Below are 19240 nucleotides of genomic sequence, written 5' to 3'. Positions count from 1 at the left end.
GAGGGTGTTTGCAGAAGAGATTAGCATTTGAATCAGTAGACCAAATAAAAAAGAGCCATCCACTCCACTGTGGGTGGGCATCATCCAATCCCGTGAGGGCCTGGCTGGAATAAAAAGGCAGAGGAAGGGCAAATTCTGTCTTCTCTCTGCTTGAACTGGGACATCCATGTTCTCCCCTTGGACATTGGTTCTCCTGATTCTCTGGCTTTCAGACATGGAGCAGGGCCCCTTGGTTCCCAGACCTTTGGACTTGGACCGGAACTACACCATTGGCTTTCCTGGGCTTACTGTCTGCAGACAGCAGATGGTGGGACTTCTCAGCCTCCATAATCATGTGAGCCAATCCCTCATAATAAATTTATTTCTATATGTCTCTATATATATCCTGTTGATTTTCTATGGAGAACCCTGACTTAGTAATATGACATGACTGTAATTGGCAGTGTTTAAAATTTTTAAAATTGGTGGCAGTATGAAGTTTGAATCTTTCCTATAGATAAGAAATTGTACCTACGATTAAACTGCCATAGCAAGTATAGTGACTGCTTACATTACCCTCAGTTTGAAGGCTTTTAAGGAGTGGATAAATGGAACACCAAGAAGTTGCAAACTTGCTAACAAAACATAAAAAAAGACATCAAAAGAAAATCAATGTGACTTTACTCTGATAAATTCTTTTGTAAATTCACACCATTTTATATAAGTGAAATGATTGTTTTAGTAGTTCCTTTTGAAATGAACTGGCTTATTAGCAGTTTCAAGGGATAGTTTTTAGGGGGCTTAACCTGAACGTTTCAGGATGTAAAGAGCTGCAAATACTGAGTCCATAAGTGGCATGGGCGTACATTTGGAGACTTCAGCCTGTGCGCTAAGAATGTTTTTTACATTTTAAAATGATTGGGGGGAAAAAAAAAGACTTTAATGACATGAAAGTTATATGCAATCTGGATTTCTATGTTGACAAAGTTTTACTGGAAAACAGCCATGCTCATTCATTTACATATTGTTTATGACTGCTTTCACATTACAAAGGCAGAGCTGAGTAGTTGTTACAGAAATATTATGGTCCACAAAGCCTAAATTATTTTCTATCTTTATAGAAAGTTTGCCAACTCCTTTTCTAAGGAGCTGTGCTTTAGACCTTGCTGGAGTTTAACTCTTAGGATCTCTCCTGTGATAGATAACATTTCATGATCAGTGAAATTCCAAGTATCCGTGACTTAACCCATAGTAATCCATGTTGGGGGGAGGGTGACGCACAGTTCATGAATGCAAAGAGAAGTCCAATCATATAAACTTAAAAATCAGTTTATCTTAAAATTTTTTTTGGATGAGAAGAAATTTATTTCACATGAAAACGTAACATTGTGAAGGTGAGTATTTTAAACATTACAACTGTTGGCTGAATTATTTACAAAGTTATAATGAGCTTATATCTGGATGAAAACATCTATAAAAATAAATAGGCACCCTAGATGTAAAAATTTTACATGAAATAAAATGATTAGTATATATATATATTGATCTGTATTTGGAGTGTTGAATCAACAATAAATGGTCAGTTTCTAGTTTGTGTAGCAGTACATGAGTCAGGAGGTTTCAACTGGACAGTACTTAAAAGAGGCAAAACTGGACATTTTGATGTCTACAACTCAACTGAGTTGAAAAAACAAATCTCTGAAACTGCTGTTAAATACAAAAATTAGTTTAAATGTTTCAAATAATACATTTCCAACTCACATCTTAACCAAATAGAAAAAAAAAAACTACACAAACTTTCTGACAGCTATTAAAAAATTTGAAGCCCATTTTTCTAGTATTTTACAGTGTTATAAAAACAGTAAAAACTTTGGTATTTCAAATACAGGTTTACAAACTTTATTTACAAACCATACTAAAAAATTATGTTAAAAATAAGTTTTCTTAAATGATAAAATTAATTTGGGATTCAAGTATTTCTAACTTATGAGAATATAAAGTAATGATCACTCACTATTATAGTTTAAAAAGGCTAGTAAAAACTATAGGTAGAAGATAAAATTGGGCCACGACTTGGTAACTGGTTAAACTTTTAGTTAGACTTTTATAAGCAATTATTTTCTGTTTATCTAACAGTATTCACATTAAATTATTTACAACATTTTAGAATGTTTTAACACGATTTACGGAATCAGTCAAGTGGCTACATTTACTAGTTTATTGAATTATATTTATGAGGTTTATTCATTTAGGAATGTAAGGAAAACTTTTGTTCTGTTTCTCAGTTAATCTGGAGTGAACATAAAACTATTCTAAACCACAATTAGTTTACCAGCTTAGTACAAAATAAAATGACAACTAATGAAATAAGGCAATTAAAGTAACTTATTTTCACTCGTAAGGTTACCATAATAATAAAAATTCCTTTAATTTTCAAAGCCCTCTTCATGAAAAGTAGCTGGGGTAAAATTACTATTTGTTGAAAGTAGATAAAAGGTAAGGATGCCTCAATTAAACATTTTATTAAAATCAAACTCTATATGAAAGGTAGAAATTTAATCTGGAAACGTAGATAGATTTTCAAATTCAGATAAAATGGGTTGACAACCTATAAGCAGGTAATATTACAGCAAAGAAAATGTAGGCAATGACAGTGACATACCACTGGGGGCCCTACATTAATTCCTAACACTGCTGGTTAGCAGCCCAAAGTAAACCAAACCAAAATAAAGATCTTTCATATTTCATACAAAATTAGAAAAAAGAGTAACGAGATAAATAAATATACTAAAGTTTAAGTATTTTAACTTTTTAATTTACATGGCTAAAGTAGTATTTATGAATACCTATAAATAGTCAAAGGCCTAATTTAGGTAGATACTCAGAAGACAAAAGTTCTAGGAGCAAAATTAAATTCTATCTGACCTTGAAAATTTACAAATTTTAATCATAAAAGGCTTTTCTTTCCCCAAATGCTATCAAATTCACAAGTCATTTTTTTAAAGACACTTAAAGGGATCATATGCAGTGACTATCATAGAAGTCAAAAACAAATGGGTGAAGCCCTTTTCTGGTTACCCATTAGAAAGTGCTTCTTCATAAAGCAATTCTTTGACAAAAAAGTACCAGGCTATGTATCACCTGGTACTTTTCAATTAGCATAGTTTATAATCTCCACACATGAGTACTGGTTAGTTTAATGCTTCCCAGTCTACTGGCCACAAAATAGGGGGACAAATTTAATTTTTATTCAACTGTAGCATGTAACAAATGAATTATTATATCTCCCTGATTTTCTATTTTTCACGGCATGCCAAGACTATTCAAAGGGAATTTCTTAAATATCTAATAAACTGATCATAAAATTAGATATGTGTATACACATATACATATGTATAGTGATTAACAACTTTAAAAATGCCACGGGCTTTAATTTTATCTATCACTAGGTTTGGTCAGTAGGTTCCTATTATATTTAAATGGCCTCTGAGAAGTAAAAGTTGGTCAATTTTACCAGTTATCTATTAGAATGTATGCTAGGTTTATATCTTTGTTCAGAAGGGCAGCTTGAACCAAGATTATTTTGTAACACAGGTCCTAGTCCTTTTTCACTCTAAGATAGTGAATTATTACAAAAGCCACTGCTCTCTGGAAAAGCGAGCTTGGGCCTCTGATGGTATTTCAATCTATATGTATCTGTCATGCAGCTATCAACTGAAAAATAGGTAGTTAAGGAAACTGTCTCATTTGGACAGGTAGAAATAGAGTCTAGTTCTGGTTGGCAAAATCCATCAACGGCACCTGAGTTTGCCTGAAAATCATTAGTTGGGGAGTTGGACGGGCAGTTTGGTATGTTGCCAAAACACTCTCTCACTTGAAATGTTTCTTTATGTCTTTCATCATTCACATGTGTACTCACTTCTAAACTTGGTTCTGAAGCTGTACTTAAACTGTGCTTCGGAAGATGAGAGGTAGCTATAAACACCTCTGTAAGTTTGATATCAGGTGTAGATTCGCTTTTCTCTGACTGTGGCACAGTGGTTATAGCATATTTCTTTGGTGGCAAAGGGGGTGGTGGATTCTGGCAAAAAAGTTTTGGCATCTGACACCCATCAGATCTACCGGCTGACTGAATTATACATTCTGTGGATAGAGAGTTCTCAAAGTAACATTGATCCATGATATTTTGCTGCAGGATGAGAGGAGCAGTTGCTGGCTTTAACCCAACAGTTCTTAGGTGTGAAGACCATAATGAAGATGTTTCATTACTGTTCACTCTCTTCCCAGAAGCAGAGTTATCAACGCGAAACGGCAAACCTGTTCTCTCAGAATTTTCTATATTAAGCCACTCAGAAAATTTGCACTCATTTGGTTTTTCAAGTTTCTGTTCATCTGACTGGTGCACATGTTCTCTTGCATTATGGTCCTTGGGTATTTGTAGACTGGATGAAGGAAATAACTTTCCATTGTTTTCATGTACATGTGATCTGAAATATGAAAATAAAAACAAAGCTAGAACACCCTATGCAAATATGTGAAACTAGGGGAAAAAAAGTTTTGTAGTTTGATTTTTCCCAAAATACAGTTTATATTATTTTTACAACAAAACCACAAAAATGGAAAGACGTTTGCAACCATTAACATTTTCAACTCTCTCCAAATCCAAACTCTTTATGTCAGAATATGTGTTTACCAGAAACAGCCATCATTACCAGAATCCCATTTCTAATAATTAGGAATATAATTTTAAAAACTCACTTCAACTTAAAACACTAAAATTACATTTATTTGTAACAATATATAGAATTTGAAGAAAGTGTTAACAGTCAAACAGTACCCTAAAACATCTCCCCACCAACATTCCGAACTTTAAAGGCAACAGAGGTAGAAGTACTTAAATTTTGATATGTAGTAGTATAGTATATTACTTTATTTTATTTTGCTATGGCGAGGTTCTTGCTATGTTGCCTAGGATGGCTTTAAACTGGCCTCAGGTGATCCTGCTGCCTCAGCCTCCTCAGTGGCTAGGATTACAGACATGTACCACCATATCACACCTGGCTGTATAGTAGTTTAAAATAATTTAATCAAGATTACCTTTAGGTAATAGTTATTTTCTAAGGTGAGGGTTAATGATACTATAAACTAAGCTTCAAATTTTCTCTTGGAAAATATCACCTACCTCATAAGAATGCTGTGAGGATTGAAACAGACAATCATATACTGTACCTGGTACTTTGTAAGCTCTCTATCCTTAGATCCACATTCTATTAACGATTCCCAATAAGAAAGGCATCTTAATACTGTAGACCCATTGCTTTCAAAGTAATAATATGTATTTATGCCCTTCTGATCAACAATGTGCCTATAATACATGTATTTAGGGAAAAAATTATGGTTACCTTTTTATCAAATTATTTTTTATTTGTAAATGTGATTCTGGGTGGAATTCGTGAGATTTATAGTCTGCTTCCAAATTCCTGAGTTCTTTTCTAAAGCCTAGGGTTGGGTGGGGTGGGGAGAAGAGATGAGGAAAACAAAATTATTTAAATTATCTTACAGAATTTATTTCATTTATACTTTTCTATATTTACATAAAGCTTTCTATAAACAGGTAAACTCTTCCAATTAAAAAAAAATGAATTCTTGAAGACTCAATTCAAAATAACAGTTCTTTTTTTAACGCTTTATGCAAAATTTCTTCAGTTTATTATCACTTGAGGGTGTCATCCGTGACAGAATAGTGCTATTCCTGCTGGGTCATGCAGATCGGTGTATGTGTTTCCCCTGTTACTTGAGACAAGATCTTTACTGACCAAGTGTTAACAGTGAAAAAACCCTGCATTTGAAGATTGTTGGCTTGAGTTGAAGTTTGGACTCACTAATTATGGGTAGGTAAACAAGCCTCTTAACTTCTTAAAATTTCAGTTCCCTCACTTATATAATGTGATGATGATAATCCATTTTACCTACCTCATGGGAATATTAGGAATTTAAACTGAATTAAAATTGGTAGGAGGTTATTATGACAGCATATAAAATACACCACTACTAATTAGCTACCATTTATTGACTGCTTACTCAAGTTGTGAGAATGGATATTTCATTTAATCTTTACAATAACCTTAATAAGAAATGACTATCAACTTGATGTTACAGATGAGAAAACAGTGGCGTAGAAATGCTAAGTATATATATACATATACTACAGAATTAGATCTTTATGACTCAAAAGTTCGTGCTCTTAACTAACATGATGCCATAATGCTTTCTAATAATTGATACTTCTCCCCTGGTTCTGACATTTAATAGGCACCAAATAGTTTTTGAATTTAATTTTAATGAAGTCTTATGAAAAAAGTTATACTAATTTACAGTGTGACTTTTGTTACTTCCAAGTGTGTTTATACTTCCAAGCCTGCTATATGGTAAGATTTCATATACCAATTAACCATTTTCTCTCTGTAATTATAGCTAGCTCTTGATTAGTGCCTAAAGGTCAATGTAGCACCAAATAAAATACAGCAGATCTATTTCCCTCTGAACGATTCTAGAAGAATTCACTGGAGAGTCTTTAACAATATTAATGTTCAGAGTAAAACATTATCTACATTTGGATTTCTCTCCACAAAACATGACCTTAACCAGCTATTGCCCTCTAATCTTTAATATAATTAAATGAAATTAATGTCCAGACTACAGATAAAGTAGGCCCAACTGAACAAACAAAACCCTGAAAACTAAAAATTATTTTAAAAGGTAGAGATGAAGAAAAGGGAACTAAGACATTTGGATTTGTACAGGAGTTTACCTGAGACCATCTCAGTTTTTGATTCCCCCTTATGGGACAGCAGGTGCTTTATATCTGAGAACCTGAAGGTCTACAGGGGGCTTTTTCCTTTACTAAGGCACAAGGGTCCTGGGGCACCAATATACTGATAGAAAAGTCACAACCTCCAACGTATCAACAAAGCACAAAAGTATCTTTAATTACTTTGTGAACATCATCACCCGCTTATCGTAGAAATGAGAAGTAGAAAACTGTATAAAATTATTTTAGTCACATATCACCACAATGATGATAGCTACAGTTTATGGAATACCCAATATGTACCAAGTCTTAAGATTATTCTAGTTCAGCAATTCTCAAAGTGTGGCCTTGGAGCCCTGGAGGTCCCCGAGACCCTTTCAGGCAGTCTATGAAGTCAAACTATTTTCATGATAATATTAAGATGTTACTTTTCTTTTTGACTGTGTTGCCATTTACACTGATGGTGCAAAAACAATAATGGATAAAACTGTTAGCATAATTCAAGGTAGTAACACTAAACTGTACTAACTGTATTCTTCATTGCCATATACTTGTGTGTTTTTTTTTTTAAAGCCAGTTTTACTCAAAGAATGCTTGATAAAACAGTAACAATTATTTTGTGAATTTACTTCATTTGCACATCTTTTTATTATTCTATGTGAGGAAATGGGAACTATGCATAAAGCACTTTTGCTGTGGTAATACCAAGCATGACAGCAGTTTCAAGAAAAAGCATTTATAAGACTGTCTGAGCTGTCAGCTGAATTTAGCTGGTTTTTCACAGAACACCATTTTTACCTGAAAAGATACCAAACTTTGGTTATTCAGACTTGGGTACTGGCAGACCTTTTCTTAAAAATAAGTGTACCTGTCAATTCATTGAAAACAACTGGCAATATTTATTACCAATGATAAAATTCAGGCTTTGAAAAGAAAGTAAGAATTTTGGAAAACTTGTATCCACCATGAGTTTCGCAACTTCCCACTACTTACAAAGACTTTTCTGCTAGTATCTATGGTGATACTAACAAAAATAGTTTTTAGAAAGATATTAGTGAAATGTATCAACACTTGGAAGCCCTGTATAACTTAGCAAACCAGTATTTTTTTTTTGAGACAGAGTTTTGCTCTTGTTGCCCAGGTTGTAGTGCAATGGCGCGATCTCGGCTCACTGCAACCTCCGCCTCCCAGGATCAAGCAACAGTCCTGCCTCAGCCTCCTGGGTAGCTGGGATTTCAGCCATGCGCCACCACGCCTGGCTAATTTTTTTATTTTTAGTAGAGACGGGATTTCTCCAAATTGGTCAGGCTGGTCTCGAACTCCAAACCTCAGGTGATCCGCCTGCGTCGGCCTCCCAAAGGGCTGGGATTACAGGTGTCAGCCACCATGCCCGGCCGCAAACCAGTAGTTTTTAAATGACCATACATGGATGTTACAAAATCATGCATGAGTAAAATATCCATTCAAAGTGCGAGACAAACTAATGTAATGGAGGATGAAAAGTTAAATACTATGGTTTCAGATTTCACACTGCATTAAAGAAACTACTACTTGGTGTAGAGTCAAAGAATATCCACAATTTTTAGGAAAAGCTATTAAAATATTCCCATTTCCAGCTGTATTATCTGTTTGTAAATGGGCTTTCTTCATACATGAAAACATCACAACAGTCTGAATGCCAAAACAAGAATCCAGCCATCTTATATGAAGCCAGGCATTAACTGAGATTTGAAAGCATAAAACAATGCCATTCATCTCACTAAATTTTTGTTTTCAATAGTTAATTTTCATTTAAAAATGTTATTTGTGTTAGCATGTACTGGGTTTATTATTTCTTTAAATGAATAAATATTTTGAAAGTTTCAATTTTAGTGCCTCATTTAGCAAATGCTGATAGATATAACCTATAGAAACAAAAGCTGTTTTAGGTCATAAATCCTTTTCTAAGATTATAAAGATATCTGAGGCCCAAAAGTTTGAAAACTACCGTTCTAGTTGGTAACAGTTGTCTTTTAAAACATCAGTCACAACTGTTGTGTAAAACAATTCCCCTTTTTACACTTGAGGAAACTTAGGCTCAGGAAAGTTAAGTGACCTAACCAATATTCTATATATCTGGTAAGTAGGAGCATTTAAACCAATCCAGGGTTCACTCCAAAGCTAGTGCTCGTGCCACTGCACTATGCCATTAACATACAAAGTCATTATACTAAATCTCCTTCTGATAAAACTAGGCCACTAGTGTGAACATCAAATAACATGCTGATGCCCATAGAAGATAGCAAAATATATGGCATTAGTATGAACTGTTAATTAATTGTCTACACTTCTGTAACATTTCTAGTAAGTTTTTCTGCATTCTCCTGTATTTTTAGTTGACATTTTCATCATGTTCATTCATCTCATTTTCCTCTCATTCTCCTGCTTCTATTTTACCATACACCAAATCTATGAAAGCTGCAAAGAAAACAAAGTTATTAAAGCAGTAATTTTATTTTTTAAACAATAAGTGTTCTTTATCTTAGATATTTTTTAGGTATTGCCCTATAGGGGGAAAAGAATCTATATTTGATTATGATCAAGCTCTGCAAGTTAAATCTTAGAAGCAATTTCCAAGAAAGAGTCATTTAATATACATGAGAATTTAATACCCTCTATGCCAGTATTGCTCATATAGTAAATAATAAAAACTTAAGATAGTAGAATGAAAGGAACTATAAGTCTGGCATTGATTTAAGATTTAACACTTCTACTTCCACTAAATTGCAGTAAGCACTCTGATTATATATGTGCCTAAAAAAAAAATTTCCCCAGAAGTTAGCACAGTATCTAGCACACAAAAGACATTCAAATGAAGGTCTGCAGAATAAACAATTGCCTCAAAAACACACTGTTTTACTTTTTTTAAAGTCCCCTCCATCCTGCCCATCATGTTCCCAACTCAGTGGTGCAGGAAAAGTTAAGTATGAATTGAGAAAATCTTATCTTTCCCTCCCACTTATCTCAAGTCTATAAGTGCTATACTCCTAACACTTTTAAAAAGCAGTAAAATTTATCCCAGAGTCTCTCTAGAAGGAATATATTATTTTTCATGTTTAAGAAAATCACTGTGGGTAAGCCTGACACACTACCTGAGGCTCGAAAACTCTGCCAGCCTTTTCAACAGCTATTTTATGATTTAAAAAAGATGTGACAAGAAATAAGATGTCAAAAAGAACCTCAATAATTTGTCAATGTTTAAAGCTTAATTTTTAAGTTGTAATTTGCTACCCAGTGTGATTTTTAACTTCATACTATTAGCCAATTCATAATTTATTCACCAATTCATAATTTCAAGTTTAATCTTCACAAAACAAGAAACAAGTTTATTTAGTTCTTAAGTAATTCTTTACTTTTATAAATTATTCACACAATGGGCAGCAGGAGGCAGCAGAGGTTTTATTAGCATGTTTGAAATTTTAATATCACTGTGGCAGGCATTCAACAAAGTGGTTTGACTTCAGAATTCCAACTAACTTAAAAATAGATATGTTATTTTTCTCTTCTGCTGACATAGACATCCATGTGTCTTTGTGAGGAATTTTGGCTCCAGGTTATTCACAAATCTAAGACAGTTCAATTTTAACACTTTGACACAGAAAAAAAACCCTCAGTATCAAGGCAAGAAACTTTAATAATGCCCATTTTGATTCTGTATACGTAAAAAAACCCAAAGCAGAGTATTCAAGAAATCAAAATACATATTTCATTTGAAAAAAAATGACCTATGTTTAAAATAGACATATATGTATATAGCAATAAAACCAAACTGCTGGCATAGACAGTGTAATCTTCACTCTTGTATAATGAGATTTCAGAATATAATGGTAATACTACATTTATAAACCCTAAACATTCAACAGCAATAATCAAATCAATGACTGAATTTACAATAAAAATATATTTGAAATAAATTTGAATATTTTAGAAAAATCAGAAAACTTTAACTAGATAAATATTTATGGCTAAATTTACCACATACTAAAAGGAGTAGAGAGATACTTTAATATGTAGTAATAATCTATACTATCTGAAACCTAAATTTGGGGATTTTACAAAATAAAAAAGCAGGAGTCAATAGTCAATACCTGCTTTTCACACTGGGATTATAATTTAAAGGAAAAGCAAATATTGCTATTTTGCTACAAAGTAAATTTCAATCCCAGAAGTTTAGTTTCAAAAAAGTACATAGGTAGCCATTTGGTGGTCCTGCGTAGGCCACAGCAAGAGAAAAGATTATGTGTTACCAGTTTGTGAATTCTTAGAGAAAAAAATGTTTAATATGCATAGAAAAAAAAATCGGCTGACAAAAGTACTTCTTTCTCTAAATACACTTTCTAATGTATTTATCTTAAATGAACAAACTGTAGTTTGCCAAAAACCTCTTAGAAAAATGTACAAATACTTCTGACAAAATTTTTTATTGACTTAATTCTAGGATGTAACAACATTAAGGATAGTATATTTCACTTAAGAAGGTAGAGGTACAGACTATTTGTACAAGAAGAAATAAGGAACTTAACAGATTTTTTAAACCACTGATTAACTTCTTTCACTCTTATTTATGTCCCAGATCATGACTTTCAGCATTAACTAATCCTGACTTCTAGGATCAACTGAGATTAAGCCAAGTATTGCAGACTCCGGAAGCAAATGGCAAAAGTTGAATTCTTTTGTGATCTGTTACATATGATCTGTAAATATCCTAACCTACTATGTACTTATCTCAGTAGATAACTGCACCTCATAGAAAAAAGAAAGTCCATTAGGTATAAACACTTCAACTGCTCTACCTAACACAAATACACATTAATCAATATCTGCTCTCATCTTTCTCTCCTTCATCACAGAAAAACTACCATCCTTTTCATTCAAATCCTGTATCTACCTTGTTTCCTTCTCACTCTACCTCAAGGGTCTTACTCCATCAATTACTGTTCTGTTCTATTCTTTATGCCTTTCTCTCCCTGTACATCATTAGTTCCTTATCTTCTGCAATATAAATACCAAGCATGTCCACTTGAAAACAAACAAAACGCAAAATAAGCACTTAGTTTCATTTTCGACTCCAGGTATGCTATTCACAGCAAAGGTTTGGAAAGATAGACAAAAATTCATTTCTTTACTTCTCTTGCTTCCTGTTATAAAAACATAAGGTCATTGAGATTTTCATGGTCAAAACACATTGCTCTAAGAATTTTGCAATAGGTGTCCTCAGTTAATTTGAAAAAGTATGTAATACACTTAAAGGGTTTCCTTTCTATTGTGGTAAAATATACATAACAAAATTTATCATTTGAACTATTTTAAGTGTACAGTTCAGTGGTATTAAGTGCATCCACATTGCTGTGCAACTATTAGTCTACTGTAATCTTTTAACTTTTTACTTGGAAATAAATTTTCGAAATTCAGAAAAATTGAAAGATTTAAAAAGTATAAAACATACTTTTTATCAGAAGAAATCATTTTTGTAAGAAGAAATCATTTCTTCTGTCCTGAATGTAATTTAAGGTGTGTGAAATCCCTCCACTACAATTCTATTTTAAAAAGGGGGCTAAAACATTCCAAATGGCATTGTGGCAATTTAAACAATGTTCCCAAATGTAACAGATTTAGGCAGTGTAGGGATGGATTTTTGCAGCAGAATTCATCATGACATAGGCAGACAAGCCTATAGAATATCTCTATTAATGGGAAAAAAGCAGAAATAACAGCAGCATTATTATAGATTTTGGCCCTCTACCATTAAATATACTTGCATAGACTAATATTAAAAATTGACAACATGTCAAGAAAATATGAAAATAAGAAATTTCTAAGGCTCTTTGAATTTTAAGTCTTTTAGCTATTGATATAAAATGATTCTACAGTTCAGTAATGTCCCCCGTTTCTTGACAGCATCCAATCATTCCTCACTCCACAGCTTTAAGTGTGCCCCCATTTTATAAATAATAGGAATGACCAAGAAAATCATATATAGTCACAAAATTATAACAAATTGTCCCTTGTGGGGGGTAAAAACCGTGCACAGCAAGTTTTTAATTTGGGGGAAAAATTCCTATATCACTTTTCCACACATTCTCAGTCCCAGACGCGGGGAAGGGAATACATAATACCACAAGGTACAACACAAACAGATGTTCTCAAGTCAAAGACTGGCTTAGAGAACCATGGTAGGCTTTGAAGTAGAAAGTTTATGAAATCAGAAATAACTTTACTTTAAAATAGTATAATTTATTTAATTAAATAAAGAATGGGTTACACAAAAACACAATACAATACCTATTAAAACAGAAAATAACAAGTGCTAGTGAGGATATGGAGAGACTGGAGTCCTTATGCACTGCTGGTGGGAATGTAAAATGGTGCAGCTGCTATAAAAATAGTACAGCAGTTCTTGAAAACATTAAACATATACCACAGGACCCAGCAACTGCACTTTTGGGTATATATTCAAAAGACTTCAAAGTAGGAACTCAAACAGACATTTGCACACTAATATTCATTGCAGCATTATTCACAATACCCAAAGGGTAATAACAACCCACATGTCCACTTACAGATTAATGCATAAACAAGATGTGATATATAATACAATGGAATGTTACTCAGTCTAAAAAGGAATGAGATTCTGATACATCTACAACATGGATGAACCTTGAAGTCATCATGCTAAGTGAAATAACCCACACACACAAGAGGAGAAATATCATATGGTTCCACCTATATGAGACACCTAAAATAGTCCAATCCACAGAGACAAAAAGTAGAATGGTGATTGCCAAAGGGCTGGAAGGAGGGGAGAATGAGGAGCTGTTTAATGGGTAGAGAACTTGAGTTTGAGAAGATAAAAAAGTTCTGGAGATGGATGGTAGTAATCGTTGCACAACAATGTGAATATACTTAATGCCACTGAACTGTACACTTAAAAATAATTAGAATGGTAAATTTGGTTATACACGTTACCAAAAAAAAAAGCATTTTTAAGTACATCACACACACACTTTCATATTAAATGAGGAAAATTCCTGCAAAGTTCTTGTAGCAATGTACTTCTGACCATCAAAATCTCTACGATCTTGTGTTTTTATAACTATCAGGAAGCAAGTATCATTTTGTAACAAGTACTGAACTTGCAGTTATTGTTCAATCTCACTGACTTTTGCTATGATTTCTGGCCAACCCTTTACTGTTTCCTGTAATACTTGGTTACAAAACTTATCAGATTTTATCAGGCGAGACATTCGAATATGGGAAAGGAAGGTTATTTCCTTAATATAAGTGTTTCCTTCTGATAGTATACCATTTGATGAAAACAAAATAATTTAACATTTAATCACATTCTTTGTCTGCAAACTGAAAAATAATCCCCACAAAAGCCTTAAGGATAATAAAGACTAAAAAACATTAAAATTTGCTGTTCATTGCTCTTTTATATTGTGAAAAATTATATCCCTTCTACTCCTCTGAATTATAAAATTTGAAAACATTGTCTTTGATCGCAGCATAATAATTCCTTTGCAAATCATCTTCCTTGACTTCTCTCCCCCAAATTCTTCAGGTATATACTCCCAATAGCAACCCTGAATCCTGTATACATTCAAATTTCTAACTTTCTTTGCTTCTGGGCTACTATGTGTTGCTAACAAATCGCCTATAATCATTCCACACCATTGCACAGTTATTGTTGCCAAACGGAACTTTTCCAGAAGGCTGTTTATCAATCTTTCTATCAGTTTTTAACTACTGTGACAGTCATTAGAATTGTACACACATGCTTCCATTCAATTCCAAGCACCTGTAAAACTGCAGTTTTCTACCTTCTCTGAAATCAGGCCTGGTTAGAAGACTAGCTCTGGTCAATGATACAGAAGTGGAAGTGCATGTGTCACTTCAGGTTTGAAGTTTTAAGAGTTGGCAGGTGATTCTCCACAATATATCTTCCTTTATCTCCTTCTCACCCATATCCCCTTAGCCCGGGATCCTGAGTGACTCCTAAGAAGAGATTACACTGACCACCTCTGGACTTGTATTGTGAGCAAGAAACAAACTTGAGTTAACACCTTGAGATTTTGAAGATACTACCATTGCATAATCTAAAACCTACCTATCCTGATAAGAGTTTCCCCTTTTCTCATAGCTTTTCCCATCCTTTAAAAGCCTTCAAGTATGAATGCTCTCAACTTCCCTCATCATTACTCATAAACTTATCAGTAACAGGACCATTCTTATCTTCTTTACTCTTACCTCAATGGACCCCAGTGGACCATTCTCTTTTTATGCCTATTTCGCATAGGCATAAAAGGTAGGGGGTAAAGTCAGAAAGACCAACAGTCTATAGACAGTTTCTGAGCTATCAGAACATGACATTTTTATTTGCAAATATAGAAATATACCTTCTGTTAAGTAAAAGTAAAGTGTTAACAAGCCACCATAGACAGATACTCCTGCCTATTTGAGTCTCAAATAACAGTTTTAAGGACAAGTATGAAAAGCAACGTGTTCAAGGGTCCCTAATGTGGACACTTAAAATGCAAATGGCTACTAAAAAAAAATTGAAAGACTTCATCATCTAAATCAAAAAATAATAATGCTATCTTTAATATCAGAGACATATCCAAACAGCACATTAAAAAGGCTGCAAACTTCAAAAGCAATAGTTATCCAATCAAATAAAAAGTAAGATACAAAACCATTATTAACACTTTGTGAAGCCAATGTGGAAAGTATAGCATGCTTTCTTTTGTATAACAATATACATACAAAAAAGAATGCTGATTTCCTTCTTTCCACATGTACTTGATTAAAACATAATTTAAAACATAATATATTCATAAAATGTGTTTATTGATATTTTAGGGTTATTTAAAAATAATGTTCATAGTCATTTTTATAGTCATATAGGATTTTCTCTCAGGTACATCATAATAGCAAACAATACATTACTACAATTTATTTTTTACAGCAACTATTATATTCAAATAAGCTTTTTACCTTCTAAGTGATTTTGGCTCTGAAGGGAGGTCCAGTCCCCACATTCTTTATTTAGGTTGCTTGTCTTAATCTGGTCACTAGAAAATAAAATACACACTAAACACATCAGTTATTATGGATTGCCTTTGTTTATTCTAAAAAAAGAAAAAAAAATTTGTTAAACATTTATTATATACCATGTGTTGTTCTAGGGCTTAATGTACATTATTTAATACTAAAAGTAGTTATCTTTATTTTACAAGAGAAGATAAAGACTGTAAAAGTCAAACAAATTTGCCCAATAATTAAAATCTAAGTCTATCTGGTTATAAAATCCTGATCTTTCTACTACCGTAGGCTACTCCATTCCAAGAAGAATTATAAAATTACCTTGTCAAGTCTTTTTTTTTTTTTTTTTTTTTTTTTTGCCAGGACCTTTTGCTCTTTTGCCCAGGATGCAGTGCAGTGGTACAAACATGGTTCACTGCAGCCTCAACCTCCTGGGCTCAAAAGATCCCCCCACCTCAGCCTCCCAAGTAGCTGGGACCACAGGCATATGCCACCATACCTGGCTAATATTTTAAAACTTTTTCATAGAGATGAGATCTTTCCATGTTGCTCAGGCTGGTCTTGAACTCCTGGGTTCAAGCAATCCTCCTGCCTCAGCCTCCCAAACTGCTGTGATTACAAGTGTGAGTCACCACACCTGGCCCTTTCCTTAAGTCTTTATTGAAACAGCATTTTCATAAAACATGAGCAGTTGATATTTGCAAATCTACCTTTTAATAACAAATGTGGTCAAATATCAGCTAATATCAAACAAACACATGTTAGAAGGATTAAACAGTAATATAATAAATGTCTTTAGAATTAATTGAACACAAAGTTATTTGATTGAATTTTTTTATATTTGCTAAAGGGAAAATATCTTCCATGAGAATGAGTTGTGACAGTAAAAACTAGCTTCAGTTCTGAGTTACAAATGTTAGAGATGAGATTATAAACATTACATACATTGAAGAATTAAACAACAGGCCAGGCACAATGGCTCAGGCCTTTGATCCCAGCACTTTGGGAGGCCAAGGCAGGTGGATCACTTGAGATTGGGAGTTCGAGACCAGCCTGGCAAAACCCCGTCTCTAAAAATACAAAAATTAGCCAGCCATGGTAGTGTGTGCCTATAGTCCCAGCTACTTGGGAAGCTAAGGCAGGAGAATCACTTGAACCCAGGAGGCAGAGGTTGCAGTCACCCATGATTGCACCACTGCACTCCAGCCTGGGCGACAGAGCGAGACTCCTTCCCCTCAAGACAAAAAAAGAAGAATTAAACAACCAATTTAATGACTGAGATGATACCAATTGAAGTCTGTGCTTTAAAACCAGTCAATTGTTGACAGTGACACAACAATGATAATAAACTTCAGTACTTTCCAAATTTTCTAAAAATAAAAAGCTGCTATTTTTGGAATCAGGAAATAACTATTAAAAATAGAAATCTAAAATATCAAATAAACTGCAATATCCTAGGTTTCTTTACAGAAACATACTTGTGTTTAGAAGAAGCAAACTTTTTAAAGCTCTTTAAAACAGCTCATGCTGTTTCCATCCTATTTAATTGACCCCAAACTTCGACAATTACTTCATGCAATTAACAAGAAAGAACAGTGATGGAAAAATGATTCACTCAACTTTTACATTACCTGAAGCATACTGTTTCTTTAACAGCACTGATATCCATTACTGTACCATTTCCATCGATAACAGGTGAGTCCAAATTAGTAGATCCATTACTGATGTGATCACTGCTTTCATATCCAGACTCAGTCCTTTGCATCTGCCAATTATCACCATGCACTTTACCCTCTACAAGGCCTTTATTTTTGTCTGCTCCTTTTCCATTAGATTCAAGGGAACTTCTGCTTCCTATTTCCTGCTTCATTTCATCTTCATATATGGTCATTAAACCTTTTTGCTTTGGATTCTCTTTTGGCCAATTACTAAAACTTTGATCCTTGCTACATTTGGGCTTGTTACTGATATTTGGTTTATGTCTTGGACTATGCTGTCTTTTTTCACTTTCACTAAAAATACTATCAACATTTAATGTTTCTCTCATAGGTTTCCAACCTCGGTTCCGGCTTTTACTGCTGCTATTACAGCTGTTTCCTCTATCCCTAGAATCTTGGCTGCTGTCTGTATCATATCCAGTGCCATTGTCGCTCTTAACTTTGCCAGTTATTTTCTCCCCTGGAGCAAGAATCTGGGATTTACTTGAACTTATTATTTGTGCAGAAGCTCGACTCTGTGGTACAACTCGGTCATGTTTATATGATCCTTTTCCTTGACTATGATATAGATGTGGATTCCCATGTTGTCTAAAACCATTTGGGGCAGGAGGTGATCCAGATTGGAAATGTGAAAGGTCTTCATCAATCAAATCTTAAAAAAAAAAAATTAAAGATACACATGAATTACTCCTCAGAGTCACCTTGTAGTCACAAGGCAAATACCTGTTAGAAATAAAATGTTAAAGAGTTTTAGGTAAATAGTAATTGCAAGTACGTATCACATACTGCTTTGAGATTAAAAAGTGTTTTTCCAGTCCTTATGTATGCTTAATGAGGGGTATTTATAAAAGAAACTTTAAAAAATGATCTCTAAAATAGATCAAAATTGAGGCAGTTTTTTAAAAAATAAGCACTCTATCTCACTCATAACAAAAATCATAAAAATACTTTCCACTTCTTATATTGGTAAAGATTTAAAAGTCTGTTAAACCAATTGCTGCTGAGAGTGTGAACAAACAGACATCCAATCATTATTGGTGGGAGTGCAGACTAGTTCAGTCTTTTAGGAGGGCAACTGAGCCACATCTGTCAAAATTAAAAGTAAACATATCCTGACCCAGCAATTCCTCTGAAGGAATTTTATACTATGGCTATATGCAAAAATGTACAAAGTTATGTGTGAAAAAAGATGTTGCTGAAGAAAAAATCTTAAATCAGCCTGTAAAGTCTATCACGATCAGTTAAATTATGCTCTGTCCATAAAGAAAAAAGCATAAAACCATAAAGAGACATGCTTATAATGTGGAAATGGAAATACTAAGTAAAGAGAGGGAAAGTCAGGGATTGCCAGAAAAGAAGTCCCTTCACTTAGTTTTATAAACTTCCTTATTACTTGAATATGCCATGAGTGAATTATAAGTAAGTTAAAACATAGAAACCCATATACAAGTATCCCAGGTTAGAATTAAATTTAAGAATCAGGATATTTTGCATATTTAGATTTAGTATAGGTGTATTAAATTTCTCATTAATAAATATACACATATATAAAATATAATAGGTCTGGGCACCCCTGTAATCCCAGCACTTTGGGAGGCTGAGGCAAGAGGATCGTTTGAGGCCAGCAGTTCAAGACCAGTCTGAGCAACAC

General features: G+C 33.7%; 1 protein-coding gene and 1 long non-coding RNA gene across 4 annotated transcripts in view; one reads left to right on the top strand and one right to left on the bottom strand.

Annotated features, from left to right (window-relative positions):
• The first annotated feature begins 194 nt into the window (after positions 1 to 194).
• Positions 195 to 7423, top strand: LOC141410336 (uncharacterized). The gene is made up of 2 exons (XR_012435045.1): positions 195 to 334; positions 4175 to 7423. It is a non-coding gene; the product is annotated as an uncharacterized lncRNA (long non-coding RNA).
• Positions 1321 to 19240, bottom strand: part of USP53 (ubiquitin specific peptidase 53) — a 78106-nt gene continuing 60186 nt past the window's right edge. For all 3 annotated transcript variants that reach the window (XM_074040378.1, XM_005555804.3, XM_005555805.3), the window contains 4 exons: positions 17503 to 18241; positions 15824 to 15900; positions 5382 to 5478; positions 1321 to 4466 (listed from right to left, as the gene is read on the bottom strand). In XM_074040378.1, coding sequence (XP_073896479.1) covers positions 3593 to 4466; positions 5382 to 5478; positions 15824 to 15900; positions 17503 to 18241 — 1787 coding nt within the window. In that variant the 3' untranslated portion in view covers positions 1321 to 3592. The remainder of the gene's footprint in view (positions 4467 to 5381; positions 5479 to 15823; positions 15901 to 17502; positions 18242 to 19240) is intronic.

Source organism: Macaca fascicularis, chromosome 5 (assembly GCF_037993035.2).
Source record: "Macaca fascicularis isolate 582-1 chromosome 5, T2T-MFA8v1.1".
Taxonomy (NCBI): domain Eukaryota; kingdom Metazoa; phylum Chordata; class Mammalia; order Primates; family Cercopithecidae; genus Macaca; species Macaca fascicularis.
This window is presented reverse-complemented; position numbering and strand designations above follow the sequence as displayed.